Raw genomic sequence first — 20,325 nt, 5'->3', positions numbered from 1 at the left:
AACTCCAGGGAAGTTGTCTACTTAAGATTTGTGAAATTATATATCCATAAAACTTAAGAATAAAATGAAGTATGTCAGGTATTTTAAGAATTTATGTAACAATGAACACCTAGCCATGTTACTATGATTCCCACACAATGTCAGTGTATGGATATAGAAAACTCCACCAATTTGCTTTTGAAAATACTGTTTGTTGTTTTGCTTTCTTTTAGTGTCCTGAATTTAAAAGGCCCAGGGACATTGCAGTGGACTGGGTTGCTGGCAATGTTTATTGGACTGACCATTCCAGAATGCACTGGTTCAGTTACTATACTACTCACTGGACCAGCCTGAGGTTCTCTATCAATGTAGGGCAGCTGAGTGGCCCCAACTGCACCAGGCTCTTAACAAATATGGCTGGAGAACCCTACGCTATTGCTGTAAATCCTAAAAGAGGGTAGGTGATGATTTGGTTATTTATATTTCCTGATAGGAGTATCCATTTTTAGAAACTGTCTGATCTTTGCTCTGTAGCGTTGTTTCTGCAGGAGTGTTCAACATGTAACAGATTCACAAGACTTCTGAAAATCTGTCTATTCCTGTGCAAAGGCGTGTCCTTTTCACACTAAATGGTGGAGCAAAATGTATTTTTTTCCTCAACAGTTGATACTTTATACATTTAGTGTATGTGTGTTTATGTGTGCTTTCAGAATAATGAAAGTGATGATTAAACATATAGCCACTATTCATCTAAAATTGAATTTTTGAGGCATTAAATGTAATGTTAAACATATTAAGTATAGATTATTAGTGGTTTTGGCTATATCTGATAATTTAAAAATGGAGGCATATGTATGAACAAATTTAAACAATTTAACAGAAACATCTCCCTTATTTTACTTGATTTTTTTTCCTTTCTTTATTTTTTACTTATAAGCAATGACCAAAAATGTAATAGGAAAGTGTTGAATAAAAGTCCTAATCACCCAATAAAGTGGATCATTGGATCCAGAGTAAAAAGAGGCAAATGTAATTTACTCACTAGAATTGTGCAGTGTGGCATCTTGTAAGTGAGAAAACTATTTCTGTCTGAGAAAATAGTTACTTTATTGAAAAAAGAAAGCATTTATTGATGCATCTTCCATAATAAAATGGATATTCTGTCACAACAAGAAGATAGTTTCAAGTGTTAGAAATATTTTTCTTCTCAAATTTAAAGGAAATTTTCAAAACTGAACTTTAGATATCAACTAGTGAACTACATACAGTGTGTCCTGCTAAACAGTGGCTCTCAAATTTTAGGGGATGGGTAAGACTGTTTAAAATGATTCCTGGGGCCCTCTCTTATAGGAGCTCACTCTGTAGGTTTAGAATTGGGTCCAGAAATCTGCTTTTTCAGGGACTCTAAGGTGATTCTGATGCATCTGGTCTGAAGAGATTCTGTTTTGGCGCAGAGTTGGGTTATAACAGCACCATCACCAGGCTAACCGTCTTGACCTGTCTCTTCAGGATGATGTACTGGACTGTTGTTGGGGACCACTCCCACATAGAAGAAGCAGCCATGGACGGTACTCTGAGAAGAATTTTGGTACAGAAGAACTTACAGAGACCCACAGGTATAATACGTTTCCCACGCAGCCTGAAGTGTGAAGCATTATGCTACGTATAATAGCGTTGCCATTCTTTCTAGTTTCGTTGGTAATATAATCCTTTTTACAAGCAGATAAAATAATTTATAGTATGACTTTACAAAAGTCATTAACATTTCATGCCGTATTTTCCCAACTTGAAAGTCAGGTCCTTATCATACTGCCAGTGATATTATGGGGATATTATTTGAAAATTACCTAAGTTACAAGGCTATTAGTAGAATTTCACCTGCATGAAATTTTGACAGTTTATAGCACTGTATTAGGGCATTTTTACAGCTACACGTTAATGATGTTAGACTACATGGTAATATTCCTGGAGGATAAGACAATAAATGGACAGAGAGGTGGGAAAATATAAATAATTTTTGTGAAAGACATTCACAGCTCTTTTCAACCTGGCTTTAATCTCCCTTCCAGCCACGTCACCTAAACCACCACTCCACACCCTCTGTACTTCCAGGACCACTCAGGAGCTCAGGGCTTTCTCTGCAGCCCTGTTCTTTCTCCCATGCCATTTTCCTTTCAGATCGCCCTTCTAGAATGCCCTTCCAACTTTTGTGCACCCAGATGCATCTTACCGATCTCATAAGGTCTAAATTGATTACTTATTTTCACACCACAGATGCCTTATAGATTTTGTGCATCCCTCCCACCCCCACCCCGTACATCCCCATCAAAAGGACACAGTACATTTTCTATAGCATATATTATTTAGCAATTATACTTTGTTGTGTCTTTCATAGCTGAAACTTTATACTTGGCACTTATGTATTTATTGCTTGTAATGTGCTTTCTGCCTTTTCCTCCAATTAGATTGGTTTTACTCTTACAGAAAGGAGCAATCCTTGGAATTTAGTTTATTTATGTAAGTGTCTCTATTCAGTAATTTAACAGATCCTAATTGAACACTCCCCTGGTACCAGAAATTGTTCCAGGTGCTGAAGGAACAAAATCATGCCCCTGTGAAGAGAGTTTCAATTCTCTTGAAACTTACCTTCTCAAAGAGGATAGAATGTATAGGATACCTCATGTCAGGTAGTTATGAGAGCTATAGAGAAAAAAAATAAGGATGGACAGTTATGGGGGTATTTTAGTTATGATGATCAGAGAAGTCATGTCTAGATGTTGATATTTGAGAAAATAACTGAATAAAGAGAGATAGCAAGCTATGGGAATGTGAGGAAGAGCTTTCTAAGCAGAGAGAATGGCAAGTTAGGAGTTAGGAATGAGCTCAGCATGTGTGAAAAACAGCAATAATGTTATGACAGTGGGCCCTCCAAATTCATGGCAGGTTGAATCCACGAAACCCACAGATACCAAGGCTGGCCTGTACTATGCTGTTCTATGTACTGTGCTCATAAAACGTGAGCATCTGCAGGTTTTCGTGTCCACAGGGGATCCTGCCACCAGCCTTCTGCAGATACCAATGGACGGCTGTATGCCTAGAAGCACGTGAGCGGTGCGGGAGAATGGTTAGGGTGGCAAGGTGACCAGGGGCAGATCATCTAGGACCTGGAACTCCGTGATAAGGACTGGGTTCTATTGTAGTCTTAAGGGGAGCCATTGGCAGGTATTGAGGAGAGTAGCATAATCTGCTCAAACACTATTTTATTTCTTAAAGAACTTGGTACTTCTTTTTCTAAATATTTAACTATTTTAAGACTTATGAAAAGTTGCAAAATTAATAGGAACTTTTCTGATATTAACATCTTACATAGACATAGAATACGTCACCTGATTTTCATTTTAAGGAATGTCTGAGGAAGTAATATTTGGAATTGACAATTTCAGTATTCTTAGGAGGGAGCCTAAGACAGGGATTCTTATGAAGTTTATTTATGACGGGAGTGCTATTCAGCAGACAAATGTGAAAGATGGAGACAGAAAAGGAAACAGTCCCATAAGGCTATGTCTTGGATAAAGTCTGGCCTTGATTTGAATTAAAGGGTATATACTTTGGAGAATTAAGTCCCATGACAGGCAATGGGGTAAGCTTTTTGTGTGCCTCCTCAGTCACCGGTTGGCCTTTCGGGCTTTAGATGTTCAATCAAGGCAATTGGTGTCAGTTGAGCTCAATTCACTGGAGAAGGAGAGCCAGTGTGAGTCCTTAGCTCCCAAAACAACAACTGGGGGTGGGTACCCCTACCTAGTAAAGGAAATTTGGTCTGGACACTGTAATGTCTCCTACATTTGGCCAAGTGAAAGGTGCATGTATTGAACATTTTCCACGTGCTAACCTCCTTGCTTAGTGCCCTGGGTAGCAATGATGAACATGGTACAGTCCTTTTCTCACTGAGTTTACATTCGAGAAAGAAAAAAACAAACGAGGCATGCTCAGTAGTAACTGCAGTTTCAGCATGTGAGAATTGTTACATACTGTATAATATCCTGGGAGGTCAGAGTCAAGAAAGATTATATTCAGTACAGGAAAACTATGTGAAAGGTGTCGCTTAAAGAAGTATTGAAAGGTGGACAGATAATCCATCATGGGGTAGATTTTATAAAGATATTCTTTGGAATCAGATATACCTGGTTTTGAATCCCCAGGGGTCACTTATTAGCTGTGAGGTCTCAGAAATGAACTCATCTTCAAAGGTTGACTTTACCATTAGCAAACCAAGGGATAATAATAGCTAACTAGAAATCTTGCTGTATGCATTAAATGAGCCAGGGACCATAATGTGGAGAATATGACATGTTCCATGATATTAAGAATCATGATAAACCTAGAAGAGGACAGGGTAGGTAATGTAAGATGAGCTGAGAATAGGGGGCTTTCAGTGGGAAGGTGTTCAAGTATGATTTTTTTAGGCGATAACGAGCCACTATACCACTTTGATTCAAGGAGTATGTGAACAAGGTAAGTCTTCAGGCATATTGCTATGGTAGCTCTGTGCCAATGGAATGAATAGATACAGAGACCAAAAGGCCAGTTAACAATCCACTGAATGGTCCTGATGAGAGTGGAGAATAGCATAATTAGAATGATAACAGTGATATAAAAAGACCAGGGCTTATATGGGAAGCAAAGCAAAGTTAGCATTAGTAGCATTTATTGAATGGATATGAGAATACAGGAGGAGATAGGAAATGTCTCCAAGAGGGATTAAAAGTCAATAAATTAAAATTATTCTTTTGAGCATCTTCTTGTTGTCTTCCTTCATCTCTCCTTTCACTAAAAAAATATTGGATGCTCACTATGTACCAGGCACTATTAGTCTTTGGAAATGAGGATTTCTGCACTTAAGGAACTTATAGTCTAATATGGGGGTCTGTAGAAACAAAAGCAAAAATGTGAGTGTGTATGCGTGCGTGTGCATGCACATATATGCAAATGTATGTAAATATCCCTACTAGAAAAGGATGGAGTGCTTCAGAGGTGTCACTTTAATTATAGTGGAGAGCAATCGCTTTTGGAGTCTTGTGAAGATTAGTTGCTAAACCATATGAAGGAGTGGGAATAGGGAATGATGATGCAACACCAAGTGGAGAACAGGTCAGGAGAGCCCTGAAGTAGGAAGCAGAATTGAAGGAAAGCCAAATAGCATAATAAACAAATTGGAAAGTGACATGAAATAGGCTTAGGGAGGTGGATAGAGGCCAGCCCCTGCAGGCTTTAACCGGCCACGGCAAGTCCCACTGACTCACGTTAAGCAAATAACAGGATCTGGTCTGACATCCATAGGGACGTGCCAAGAAAGTAGCTGGTAGGAGCGTCTCTGCCGCATGTGTAATGGGCATAGTTTTCTTCTCAGCAATTCTGCCCTGAGAACTCCTGCCGCACTTACAGGAGTAGACTCCTAGAAGACATTTATTCATTCATTAGCTGATATTTATTGCATATCTAGTGTGTGTCATGCACAATGCTAGGCATTTGGAATATAGGAATGAGCTTGTGACCATCGATCCCTGCCTTACTAATGCTTGCATTCTCCTGGAAGGCAGAGGACTGAGATGGAGGACAGCAAAAATATTTTAAAAGTAAGTTATAAAGTAAGTTATGAGGTGTTTAGTACCATGGAGAGTAGAGTGAAAGTAGAGCAGGAAGAAGGGTCAGGGATGGGGAGGGTAGGTTGCATATAGCATCGTTTGATCATTCAAATAGGAGTTTGGAGAAGGTGGCATGTGTGATGCTGTCACTCACAGGCAAATGTTGCACTTGTAGACAGGACCCAACCTAAGTCAGTCAGATGGAGACACCTCACAGGTAATTGGAAAGTTTAGTTCTGGAGCTCAATGCAGAACTAGAAATTTAGTTTGGGGAATTAACAATGGAAAACTGATCACTCAAAGTTGCTGGAGTTGTTATAAGAAGCGTAATTTATATTCCGATTCAGTGAATTGTGTGCTGGTTGAGTAGCAGGCTTCATGAGAGCAGGAACATGATCTGTTTGATAGTTTGCTACATACCTAGTACTTGGCAGCTTGTGGTGCAAGGGAGTTACCTTATGAGTATGTGCTGGGTTAATGAATTCTGTGTCAGATAAGGATACTTTCCAGTTTTCACTTCTGTAGGAAGGTATGTAGAATTACATGAGTTTTACTTAAATACCATATTATTTGATATCTAAGAGCTTATTTATGTTGCCTTTAGCTCCTCCCAAATTGTGGCGATTTCTGAGAGAATAAAAAAGTACACACACTTGCCCTGGACCAGTCATAATTATCTGATTCATTCAGCAAATTCTTGGTCCTTGGCCAACAAAAGATCTCTATTTAAATAAAATAGATAAAAACTTAAGCATTATTTTTCAATTCCTTGATGCATTATTTTACTAACACTCATGCACATATATATGCAAAGCAACTGTAGCCTAGTTTGGAATCTAAGATTTTAAGTAGGCAACTTGTCTCAAAAATACTTTCAACAATTTTCTAAAAATAAATTTGACATAGTGCTAAATATTTTTAATTTTTCGGACCCCTCTTATCACCTCTTAAATCATGAATATGGTAGTATACACTTGCTGGTTATTGCTACCTTATAAATCTCAGCTTTCCCTTAACACAGAATGTGTGTAATCTTGTTCTCTCTTTCTGAAAATATAGTGATTTTAATTTATTGATCTCTCCCAGTCTTCTCCTTAAATATCACATTGGTACTGTAGTAATTCATCATAAGATTTTGCTTTTACCATTTTCTTTCTGCTTTTTAGAGCATAGTGGAAATAGGGAAACTGTGTGAAGGATCTTGGAAAATTTCAGAGTTCAACAAAAGTTAGATTCAAAAATCTCTAAAATGTAATAGTAGTCTTGGTATCATGGGAGATTTTAAGAAAATGACTACATGATTGGGTCATTATCATGCATTTCTAAAACTTAGTGAGCCTGTATTTTTGTCTTTCATAAAACTTCCAAATTGTGGTTCTATTATGCTTGATTAGAATAAGTATGGCATTTTATTTTGAATTTTCTGTACTTATACTGACTTGGTTCCAAATAGTCACCATTCCCATTTCAGATAAGAATGACTTTCTTGGGAATTGATTTTTTTTCCCCATTTTATTATTGCTTTTTTATTAAAGACAAAAAAGCAGATGTGATATTTTAAAGATATAGAAATGAACTTGTTCTTTCATATAAACTTGACTCTCATCTCTATAACAAAAAAAAAATAAGTTGATTCCTTTATTAACTTTTTAATTTAAAAAACTGTCTCTTTTATTAAAGGGCTTAAGGAAAAATCACAATCATCGATTTGTGGATTTGGGGGAATACAAATGCCACTCATCTAAAAGCTTTGTTATATAATTTTTATTTGGATGTAATTCCATCCAAGATAGTACAGTATGAGACCAGAGTTGACAAACGTGTGTGTATGTTTTAAGCCTAGACTAATTATGCAACAATATGACACTTTTGAGAAATTTTTATTGCTCCTGAATCTGAAGAAACAGTGTTGGTAATTAAATTGGATTACACATTCATTGTTTTCTTCTTTTATGTGATTAACAAATTTAATATTCAGAGGCAAAGACCAATTTTGTTGGGGACAGCTTTTTTTTTTTTTTAATCTCCTTCTTTACTGTATTACAGTAGTGGGAGAGAAAGAAAAATATTTTCAACCTTTCTTTGATAGCTGTTTTGAAATAGAATGGTGGTAGCAGGAAACAATCATTTTATGGTTCATGTTACCCATAACTGTACATGAAGAAGCAAAAACATAATTCCCAACATGAGTCCAGATAGCAAATTAATCATCGAGCAGAAACTAGTAAAACACAGACCACTTGTTTTAATCATTAAGTCACTTCTCAGAGGCTGATTGGGCATAAAATATCTTTATATTATAATTGAGGAGCAATATTTATGTTTCATTTGATTGCATTTGGGATAGATCTACATACTTAACTGAAGAATTATTCCCAAGTGATTTTCACCATGATATGTTTTCATTCTGATTGTTCAGTCTTGGTCCATCTACACAGGAATACAATTAATGTCAACTCAAAAATACTTTTCATTCAGTTGCCTTGCCATTGAGATGTACCTGTTTTTTTCAACCAATGATCTGATTCAGAAAGTTCTTTGTGATTCAGATGCCAAAAGTATTTCAATTGCATTGTACTATCAAAGTATGTAATATACAATATCTAAAGACTAGCTATGTCATGAGAATTAAATATCCACAGCAGTGAAGATTTATTATAGAATCACATGTCATGCATCTTACCCTTCTATACTAAAGGAAGTTTACTTAAGATACTCTATGTGTTGATATTTTTGTAAGAAGATACTGGCTGGATTCCAATCACATTATGAAATAAAAAATTAAAAAGTGAATCAAGAGAAAAACATTATTTTTTACTACATGTTATTTTAGTCCATGGATAGTCACTAACAGATACTGATGATAAAAAGATAGACAGGCAGTCTCAGAGCAAATTAATGAATAGAGTGAAAAAAAAATAAAGTAGAAAATTTAAGTATAACTAGAACCTTAATTAAGGAATTTACTAATCGTTCTTCCCTACTGTAAACATCAATCTTTAGTCAGTTTAAACTTCAGCATGCACACAAGTATCTCATAACACTGTAAACCAACTCCAAATGAGTGAAAATATCTTACAATTAAGCCTAGAACCTTTTATGTTCTGAGAAATGCACCTGCATGAAGAGATTCAAAATGTAACTAATTACACTGAATTGTTTTAAATAATGGTTAGATAAGTGATGTAAATGATGAATTAATTCTGTGTGTACTATAAAGATAAAAACAAAAATATCATGGAGAAGTCTTTTAGAAAATAACCATAATTAAGAAACTAGTAAGTGTGGAAAGATATTTACGGTAGCTTTTCCGGTGTGAAGTAAGAATTTTTGCTGCAGTTCATTAAATAAATTCTATGTAGTCTATCCACATGTATTTCAAGACAAGGATTAAGGTATTTCATTTTTTCTGGTTTTTGCACTACCATGATGTAGACTGGGTAATTTCCAAGATGTCTGAAGAAAAATGTCAATTATAATAATATAGTAAAGAGCAAAAGCATAATTTTAAATAATCTCAAACGTGTTGCTGTTATTTGTCGGTGTTGTTGATTCTGCAGGTCTGGCTGTGGACCATTTCAGTGAGCGGATATACTGGGCTGACCTTGAGCTCTCTGTGATTGGCAGCGTTCTGTATGACGGCTCTGATTCAGTAGTGTCTGTCAGCAGCAAACAAGGTGTGTGAAGTGCTTTTGTTTTTGCTTTTAATTATTATCATCGAGAGGGTTACCTAATGAAACATAAAGATAAGTACGGAAGCTTTATGTTCTGGATTTCCTCGAATTCTTTCTATTTTCAACTTGTCGCTCTTACAGTGTATTACAGTTTTCATTCCTACTAGAATAACAAAGACTTCAGGCCAATAGAACTCATTTGACTCTAAGACAAATGTGGTGCTTTGCTGTCCAGATTCAGAAAATACTCATTCTGTTTGTTGCTTCTGTGGATATCCTGTTCTGAGCAGAACCCTTCAAGTAGTGCCTGTGAACACTAATTTTTATTTTAAATTGCAGTGATGAGTAGGAGACGAGTTACTGTGTATAGTAGAACATCATAGTAGCAATTATTTATATAGGTAATTGATAGATGCTGTCATCTACAGTGAAAAGTGGTGTGTAAAAATGACACCTTAGCTCTCCCATGAGCGACTGCAGAATCCACCTGTGCTCTTCTTTTTCAGCGCCCCTTTCTTCTCTCCATCTCTGTATCTACCTCCAATTTTTCACTCTCATTTTTGGCCCCCTTCTATGCCTCATGCATTCTGTGCCTTCCAATCTCAGTTCTTTCTGCTGAATCTAATTTCTTTCCCTTCTGTTTTGCTTTCCCTTTCCTACCAAAACCGCTTACCTTATTTACCACAAATTGTTCACAGTGCATACTTGAATTTTTTACATTTACATGTTATGTTTACTGAATATTACATTGCTTCTTGTTGTCTTTTGAACAAAAGCAGAGAAGTTGCAAGAAAAATTGTTGCATTGAACTTTCATTGTACCTTTACCAAAAGTGTGTGTTTTTGCTATGGTAACTCTAGATAGAGAAAAACTCCACCTTCATGTAATTGATTACAATAAAGTTAACCACTTTCAGGTTAAGTGTACATTTTACTATTTTAAGAAACACTAAAGAAAAATATATAAGTTAAATGGCATTTTAGGTTTTATAACGTTTAGATAATAAATATAATGTTGTCATTTTACTTGTTATAAATGTCAGTACCAAAAGTTAGATTTTTTAAAATAAAATCTCTTAAAATAGTAGCCATTTCTTAAAATGTGAAAAATTACAGGCTTTATTATTGTTAGTCAAACAAGTCATATGTATGTTTACCATTTTCCTGTTTTCTTTATCCCATGTCTAAAACAGAAAACAGTGATGTCAAATATTTTGGGGGATTTTACTGTTTAAAATCAACTCCTGGTTGCTTGATAAAATTGTCATCCAGGCAATCTAATTTGACCATTAATTTGATACAGAACACAAATTAAGAATTTTGTGAACTCCTGTTTGTATGCAATGGATAACATTGGCCTGTAGGCTTTTCTTTTATTTGCAAACTGTACAGCAGAGATTACTCTGCATGTAATAAGCCCCCGGGCAGACGCTTTGTGGTGGTAAAGATGATTAAAGTGATGATGAAAATTTTCTTATGTTCTGAGTGACAAGTTATAATATCTCACATATTTCTACTGCTATGAAATTAATCCTAATAACTTTACACCTAATATTGAAAATATTCTAATTATGAAAGTTTTTTAAGAACAGGAATAAGATTTTCTATAGGATCTTGGATAAACTTAGTTTTCTTAAGTCTGAGCATTTATACTGCAACTTTTATAACTCAACTTTTTTAAAATCCTAGGCTTGTTACATCCGCATAGGATTGATGTCTTTGAAGATTATATATATGGTGCAGGACCTAAAAATGGTGTATTTCGAGTACAAAAATTTGGCCATGGTTCTGTAGAGTACCTAGCTTTAGATGTTGATAAAACAAAAGGAGTTTTGATTTCTCATCGCTATAAACAACTAGACTGTAAGTATAATATTTTATACTACTGTCTATATTGGTAAAGTTTCTTATAACTCTCAAAATAAAGTGTTTTAAAATTCTTAACTATATCCATGGCTTAACCCCAGTAAGTTAAGTCACTTTAATTTTGATATCACCAGCCTTTTCAAATTACCAAAGACAAGATATAAATAATGCAAAAGTTTCTATTTCTGCCATGAAAGATATGAAAATTTCAGGATTTGGCTGTGTTTTCATGGAATTAGAATTAACTTTGTTATAAAAATTTGTCTCATTATGTTTCTTCTAAGTTCTTAACAAAACTTTGTGAGTCTTTAGACAAACCATGCAAGTAAGGAAATTTGTTACTAATAACCAAGTAACAATTACAGCTTTAACATTTCATCTTTAAAAGTATCTGAGGAGAACTGTTCCCAAGGTTGAATTTTCTCTGATGGTTTATCATTTTTATTGTTGCTTGAGTTCACTCTTCAAAACACTGTTCAAGATTTACTTATAATTATTCTTTGTGGCAAATAAAAAGGACTTTCACCTCATTTGGTATGATAACTGGAAAGGTAACAATTGATATTTAACCAAGTCAGTTTTTGGAAGTAGATTAAAACAACATATATCCCCCTAGAACCTTCCTGAAATTCTATTCAAGGTTTTGCTGCTCTTTACCAATGATCTGAGGTTTCAAGTTTCCCAGGTTACTATGAGGACATCCCCTGGCATTCTCTCTCATCCTCTAGTTCTGTTTCATTCATATTCATAGTCAAATATTGCCACCTTCATAAAATGTAAGTAAATGAAATTCTGCCCTAAATATAATAGGCGTTTGAGTGGTGGATCCTTCAGAATGAGAGCCACTATCATAGTCACCATTTCACTAACTAGATGCCATTTTCACTTCATCCTAATGGGATTCTGTATGGAAAGCCATGCAGATGACTGCAGAGGATACTGATGAGATAGAAATTTAGACAAAAGTAAATGTGACACACATTTATCCATGGGCACAAACTTCTATCTGATGGAAAGGAAATTGTGTTAAACATGGTTTTTAGGGGAAAGAAGCATACGTTTTGTTTGTGTTCTGACAGACAACTGCATATGGATTTTAAGCCTTTGTAAATACCAGGGAGAATTGTTTCTGTCTGCTAAACCAGTCTTGAAACTATCTAAAGTGAGGTTAGATCCCAAAGACTCCAGATGGCTTTACTTTTTACAACAGCCCCAATTACACTTCAGTATCTCAGACCAACTCTTTTGTCAAGCGAAGCGTGGCAAAGTGTGTGTTTGAATAATTTCTTCTCCCCTGTGGGAAGCATAAATTAGGGTAAAATTTCTATTAATGGTGGGCGTTGGGTAGTGGTTTCTTTTCAGCTGTAAAGGAGAATGGTAATATTGAAATGAAATGCTCCCAGTAAAAATTTGATGTGATTTCTTTTTAACATTGCTAATTCATCATTTCACCTTATTAGATTTTATTTTTTTGAAACCTGTTGTACTCATAATTATGTGTTTCTTTCTTTCCTTTTGTTCAGTACCCAATCCATGCTTAGATTTAGCATGTGAGTTCCTCTGTTTGCTGAATCCTTCTGGGGCCACCTGTGTGTGCCCAGAAGGAAAATACTTGATTAATGGCACCTGCAATGATGACAGCCTGTCAGGTAATAAAATTCATTATTCTGTAAATAATTAGTCTGTACAATAAGTGTCCACAACTGTTGAAACTGAGCAGAATTAGCTACTCAGCCATCAGTACAGGTTCCTTGATACCACTGGTTCTTGAACACCTGTGTAAACTGTTCTTTTCTCTGACGATGACTTCCTATCAATTCGTTCTGCATTTATTCAAAGCTGCATTGAGTACTTACTGTGCATTGAAGAGTAGATTGAGAACTTTGAAGTCACACACAGAATCAAGAGACCTTTTTATGTAGCTCTTGTAAAAATAAGAATAATGATACTTCTGAGGGTGCCATTCTGCTATAAGTTTAAACCCAACTCCCAAATCCATTGATTCATTTAGCAGCTTTATATTGAACACCTTTTGTGTGCCAGTGCTAATTTTAAAACCAAGGATTAATTTAGAAACTAAGCCTTAGTTTCCTCTGTGTAAAATCTGATTAGCAATAAATAGCGCAACAACTACTACTAATAATAAGTATCTTGAGGGCATTTGAGCAAAGCATAAGCACTCATTCAGAAACGAAGGACTAATTTAGAAAGAAAACAAAAAATACTTCTTCACTCAGAGAGTTATATTTTAGAAGGTAGACTTTGGAATAGACATTTGAAAACTTGAAGCGTCATTTCAAATTCTGGCACATTTTAAATAGAAATAAAATAAAATAAAATAAATAAAAAAGTAAAGTAAAATAAAATAAAATAAAATAATAAAATAAAAAAATAAATAAAATAAAATAAAAAAATTTATAGTGTGATGGGAAAGGGAAAGAAGAGATGTCTCCTGGATATCCAGATAGACTTTCAATAAGTTTCCTCATATTCAAGACATTAGCCATAATGGGAAAAAAAAATGGTACTAAGAGAAAAGAAAATCAATAGTCATTAATTTTATGTCACAGACCAAAATGCAGTGCTGCAAAATCACTTTTGAGAGTCACCACAAACATTTTTCAACTAAAATACATGCTCTTCCTACCTGTTTATTTCCCTATAAGAATGAATTCCTCACGTGAACACAGTGTCTTTGTCCTCAGTCAGCATCTCTGCCCCCATATCATTGTCTCATTGCTCTCTGCTGAGGGTTATGTGCAATCTGAAGACTACTGTCTCTTCTGAGACACTCAGTGTCTAAAACTGTCATGGCTCTTTAATATATATTTTTAAGCACTGGATATGCAAATCTGAAGGGATTGCAAAGATGAATTGATAAATGACACAAATACCAGTAAGTAGATATTTATACGAAGAGTGATGTGAGCTATAGGAGAGACAGAGTTTAAACTATTAATGCAAATTACATGAGTATCCAATTAGGAATTGATTAGATTTGCCATAGAATATGACTTTAGAACAAGGTCTGCAAAGACAGATTAGATTAAGCAGGAAAGAAGGAAGAGGACATTGAGGCAGAAAAAACTGTCTGAAAAGTCATGAAAACATGGAATGGAAAAAAAAAAACAATGAGTCATTTGTTTCAGTTAGTGTGTAGGATGAGCAAAGTGTTCTTGTGGATGGCAGGGCTGGAACATTCTTAGCAGAGAGCTAAATGTGAACCATGACTGGTGTTTTCGATTGGTACTTCAGTGCCGGTCATTGAAAAGGGATCTTGTCACTAGTACCAGGATGCACCCTTCCTCTTTACCAATTATCCCAGCCAGAGTTGCCACGATCTCAATTTTGCTGGTAGAATAAGATAATTAAATGAACATTTTCAAACATTAGCAAGTACATTTTTCACCCACTGCTCTGATACAGTCTGGCGGGTGAACTGTGTATGGTCGCCTAGTCTACTTAACATCTCAGAAACAGATTCTCAAAAATGTCAACAACTCTTCCTTGTAGATGTGCTGCATTTTCACTCGTTCCACACACTCCCACAACCAGTGCTCTCACAGACGCCTCCTGTGTGCCGTGTCTACTTGTACTGCTGCTTCGGTGGGAGAGACCCCTCCGAGAGGGATTAATACTCTGCACGGAAGTACACTACTTAAACTGCCAGTGTGACTTCTACGTTGACTCAGATGTTATAGGTGGTCTTTTTAATGGTCAACTTGCAGACAGCGTCTATTGTTCTTCTTTTATAAATAAACATGACTATCTCTTCCCCATAATCCCCTTTTTCCTTTGTGTTTAATGTAAATGTTTTCAATAATCCAAAATCAACAAATACACAGGAAGAACTTGGCCTAGGGTAGGGCTGAGGTGGAGCTTTGAGTTAGGCCAAGAGCTATGACATAAGTAATTTGGCCCCAAGCTCCTTCAGTATCAGTTTCTTCAGTGTAAAATTAGATTAATGTTAAATACGATTGTTAGTAATAATAATAAATATCTTGAAGGCTTATGATAAGGCATATTTTAAGTATGCTATATGTATATTATTTCATTTAATCCTCACAAAACTCCAATGATATTATACTGTCCATTGTCCCTATTTTTACATATAAAAAAATTGAAGCATGAAAAGGCTCAATTGATTGTCTAATGTTCCTTAATAGCGGTAGTACTCCCAGGTGAATCTAGGCATTCCACACATTGACCATCACATAACACACTTCAGTGCCTCTAAGTCACCCAAAGTACCCATGTCCAGAGTCAGTGGAAATACTAGAAATAACATACGGAAAGTGCCTAACACAATACCTTGCAAAATATAGACACTCAACATTCTAAGATAAATCTGTCACAAAATAGGTAGGAAAATGAAGCAATTTTTTTTTGCCGTATTAATTCATCAAATTGTATGGTTTTAGGTTTTAAACAAGGAAGTATTTTGTCTAAGTACACACTTACCCAAGATCTAAAACTTTTTTACAAATTTTTGTTTTACTATTTCAACCCTGCTTGAGACTATAGAAACCTCCTCAAAATTCATTTTGTAATTTAAAAGAAAATCTTATATTTGAAATAATCCGAGTGTTAAAAAATATTCACATTGGCCTTTACATAAATGAGCCTTGGTAATGGACAGCTTGGACAGCTTGGACACTGGGTTAGGAATATAAATAAGTGAGTTTTGGAATTATTGATTGGTGTAGATAAATGCCAGTTACTTTTCCTGACATTAACATTGATACTGCCAAGTTTCTCAGCTCTTTATAATTACTTGCCTTCCTCTAGCTGCTGTTGTTAAATGAGAGCACACTGAATATTTGTAATCTTCATGTAAGAAATTTGAAATTCAAATGTTACTCATTCTTGCAGAAGTATTCACCTGCTCTTCCATATAGTTGATTATAATTGCTGGATCTTGGCTTCTGGAGGTGATTTAGTTATTGACAAAAGCAGCTTCCTTTATCGTTACAGAACTATTACAGTTAGGTTTTGAAAGAATGTTAACTCCACTTCATTTCATTGGGCAGTGTTATATTTTTACATCTCTGATGCCTAATGAGGCACGTTATAGAAATGTACATGTCTTAACATGTGGAGAGTTTGAGTATCTTTGTGTTTTACACAGAACATCTACAGGTGAAAATGAGCCCTCTCACAGTAATTCTAACTGTGATCATCATATCTTAAATATTTATCTTCACTGTTCACATTCACAACTCTGATTAGGATATTTCATGCCGAATGAGTTAGAAACGTTCTGGTAAATTTTAAACTAAGCAAGCATACTTACACTTGGGATCTTTCTTAAGAATTTGACCTCTGTATCAACTCTTTGCTAAAGATTCCCACTTGCATTTATTTTTTTAAATGTTTTAAATTGAAGTGCAGTCAATTACAATGTGTCAATTTCTGGTGTACAGCATAATGTCCCAGTCATGCCTATACATACATATATTCATTTTCATATTTTTTTCATTAAAGGTTATTACAAGATACTGAATATATTTCCCCGTGCTATACAGAAGAAAAAGTTTTAATCTGTTTTTATATATAGTAGCTAACATTTGCAAATCTTAACCTCCCAAGTTTATCCCTTCCCACCTCCTTTACATTTATATAGATATCTCCAGTTTAATATGTTTAAAGCTAAATCGAGGGGGAAGGGTATAGCTCCAATGGTAGAGTGCATGCTTAGCATGCACAAGGTCCTGGGTTCAATCCCTAATACCTCCACTGAAAAAGTAAGTAAATAGATAAACCTAATTACCTCCCCCCTGCAAAAAAAATTATAAATACATACATACATACATACATACATACATACATACATACAAACTTACATACATACATACTCTTAAAAAAAAAGCTACATCACCCCTTCAGGTCCTATAGCCCTTGTGTCAAAAACTGAAGAATTATACTTAGTTTTTCCTTTCCCTCTTATGTGATTTTTATCTTCTAGTTACCTTTAGCATTTGGCTACATTTATTTATCCCACATTACTGCATTTTAGGCCATCATCTTATCTAGCCTGGATAATTTAAACAGAGTCTTAAGAGTCCCTCTGCTTTGAGTTTAACTCCTACCAGTATAGTCATTCTCAGACTTTAGACTTTTTCAAAGACTCAACATTGCTTTTGGGGCAAAGTCCAAAATCCAAGGATCTCCTACAACACTCCACTTATCTCTTCAAATTCACTTCTCTCTTTCAATTCCTTCCTTTACACTCTGTAATCCAGGTCCAGCCATAATAGGTCCATTCATTCAGTTCCACCAGTGCTCACCTTCTGGCATTCATAGATGCCACTCCATGTGAGCTGTGTTCTCAGTGTGCCTTTGGGCACTCAATAACTAATGCTGAATCAGAATGTTACTTGGTAATTTACCAAATAAGTGCTTCAATTTCCTACTGAAATTCAACCTCTGCAGACCAGATGGCAGCTCTTTGTCCTTCTGCTGGTCTAGTAGGGTAGATGTGGGCTGGAACTCAAATTCGTATTTGTGCATATGTGTATGGTATATACTGATGTACTTAAAAATTTACAAAGTTTCATAATGTTAACTTTTATTTTCAAGCTTCTTATTTAATATTCACAAGTCTATGAGTTAAGCTGTACATTTGTCCTTAAGGCTGCCTTGAAGGAGAAGTAACAGGCTCAGATAGGTTAACTTGTTTGCCTAGAACGGGACAGAACTAGGACCTTATTTTTTTATGAAAGAAAGTAAATCTTAGCATTTTTGCTTATTTGAATTTTTCTTATTCCACCATTTACTGAATTACATGCTAATTTATACATTTCTTATAACTAGATGATTCATGCAAATTGACTTGTGAAAATGGAGGAAGATGCATTTTGAATGAGAAGGGTGATTTGAGGTGTCACTGTTGGCCTAGTTATTCAGGAGAAAGATGTGAAGTCAACCACTGTAGCAACTACTGTCAAAATGGAGGAACTTGCATACCATCACCTCTGGGTAAGTAAGTGAGTGACACTGGGTATTCAAATCATGAACAATTTTCCTTATATGTGAGAAATATAAAGAAAATACTTAATGTTATAAATAAAATTCCTAGTATCTTAATAGCAAATGTATTAACAAAAATTAAATCTAATAATTAATTCAACATAACGGCATTTGTTCTAAATTGGGTATATTGAAGTTTAAATTACAAAAATTAACAATAATAATGACCATTTGATTATTGTCACATGTTAAGCTGCACCACTGACAGGGCTCAGTGCTTGTAGATGGTTTGACTCTGGCTTAAAATGAAGTAAAACCAGTTTTACAAGCCTTATAGTTTTGACTCCAAAATTTTTTTTAAATGAAGTTTGCCTAATGCTAAAACTCATATGTTATTAAAAATTGGGTTTATTTTAAATGTGTATATACTATATCAGTTGCATCTTTTGGCATTATAATTCCTATCCAAAATCATAACTACTCTGTGGGCATTAAGATATAGTATATTCAAAGCATATTGCTTTGAAAATATCAGGTTACTACATGTTAGGATATACTTGAGATTCTTCTTAATTTATTCCATAGCCATGTTTGCAAAAAGTGTTTTCTACAGCACATAAGTGAACATTAAAACATATTTTCCTACTGACTTCTATTAAATTTAAAATGTTCCCACTGGAAAAAAATTATCCCTAATGCATACTAAAAATATAATTTGCAAATTCCAATATCCAGTGCAAAGAACATTATGCAACTATTAGGGTACAATCTATGCACATTTAATTCTACTACAATAACTGCAAATTTAGTCAGATGGAAAATCAATCCATGTGATGTTCACACCCCCTACATGGCTAATTTCTGTCTTACTGGGATTTCTCACCGCTTCTAATGCTTACACTATTCTTTGAAGTATTTGGCACAGTGCTAACTGAAAGAGCCACAGGAAGAAGCATTTTCAATGGAGTTCAGGGGAAGCAAGCTGTTTTCTGATTTGCAGTCTAAGAGTAAGAGCATACTGTTTCTTTAAGTTTGATAGTTTTATGTCTATATATTTTTGACTTATAATTAATTGATAATAAAGGTATTCTAACTACTCAAGAGACATTTGAAAAAATATTTATCAGGTTGAACTAAAAAAGGCACTAGGAGTCTTACTACATGTTCGCATTCTGCCTGCAGGGGAGCTAGTCCATTCAGCAGAGTGTATTTTATTGCTATAGGAAAAATTGTAGTACTGAGACCTTCATTGAGTATGCAAATGAGGAATCTGTTGAATGTGTGGGAAAGGAATATGACCTGTAATTATATTTTAGTAACACACATACCACTTAGCTTTAGGCAAGAAGCTCTTATGCAAATGAGTTGCTTCGAGTTTTTATTATTTAATGTTAACTTAATTTTCTCATTAAGATAATACAAATCATTGGGTTATAACCAGGTGATTTTCTTGTATTTATCTTTGGAAATATTTAAGCCGACTAAAGAGTTTGGCACTCCAAACTATGGCTACCTATTCAACTTGCAGTGGATCCACAGGGACAAATCTCTATGAAACACTGAATTTGCTGTCCTGTTAATGGATCCTGAATGGTATATGAATACAGCACAACTTTTAATGTTTCATTCAAATCGTTGGTCCAGACCTTGCTACATTCTAAAATTTATAATATATTAAGTTCATCTATGCACCCAGAGAATAAGATCTCAATTTATATAGATAATATGTTCAGGAAAAAATTATATTTCAAATTAGTAATATAAATGAGTTCTTATATGAATTCAACATGAGATGTGGCCATGCAGTTTATTGTCTTATACATCTAATAATTAATACGAATACAATATTTAATTAAGTCATTTACAAAACATTTCTTACTTTTAAAAATGTGGTTTTATAAAAACATTGTTTGGTGTTTATAGACTGTAGAACCTCATTATCTCCACACAAATGTTAATTTGTTAAACAAATCCCAGTGGGCAATTCATGGATTTATTCATTGTTGGTTTACTTATAGTTAAGCCTTTGGCAAATTCCTATGTGGACACTATACAACTAGGGTTTGGGGCAGCCTTAATTAAAATTTATAAGTTTATGACAGTTGTATAGAACTATAATAACTGAACAAAGGAAATGTCACCAGTTAAAGGCACACATCTGAGAGGCATAATTAAAGTTTTGCCTAAGGAATGAGT

General features: G+C 34.9%; 1 protein-coding gene across 2 annotated transcripts in view; it reads left to right on the top strand.

Moving 5' to 3' along the window:
* Positions 1 to 20,325, top strand: part of LRP1B (LDL receptor related protein 1B) — a 1,593,459-nt gene that overhangs the window by 1,502,042 nt on the left and 71,092 nt on the right. For both annotated transcript variants that reach the window (XM_032479383.1, XM_032479382.1), the window contains exons 78-83: positions 213 to 436; positions 1,489 to 1,595; positions 9,182 to 9,298; positions 10,984 to 11,157; positions 12,684 to 12,809; positions 17,974 to 18,138. In XM_032479383.1, coding sequence (XP_032335274.1) covers positions 213 to 436; positions 1,489 to 1,595; positions 9,182 to 9,298; positions 10,984 to 11,157; positions 12,684 to 12,809; positions 17,974 to 18,138 — 913 coding nt within the window. The remainder of the gene's footprint in view (positions 1 to 212; positions 437 to 1,488; positions 1,596 to 9,181; positions 9,299 to 10,983; positions 11,158 to 12,683; positions 12,810 to 17,973; positions 18,139 to 20,325) is intronic.

The sequence above is a fragment of the Camelus ferus genome, chromosome 5, assembly GCF_009834535.1.
Source record: "Camelus ferus isolate YT-003-E chromosome 5, BCGSAC_Cfer_1.0, whole genome shotgun sequence".
In the NCBI taxonomy this organism is placed as follows: Eukaryota; Metazoa; Chordata; class Mammalia; order Artiodactyla; family Camelidae; genus Camelus; species Camelus ferus.
The sequence above is the reverse complement of the archived record's forward strand: the minus strand, read 5'-3'. Positions and strand labels throughout refer to the sequence as shown.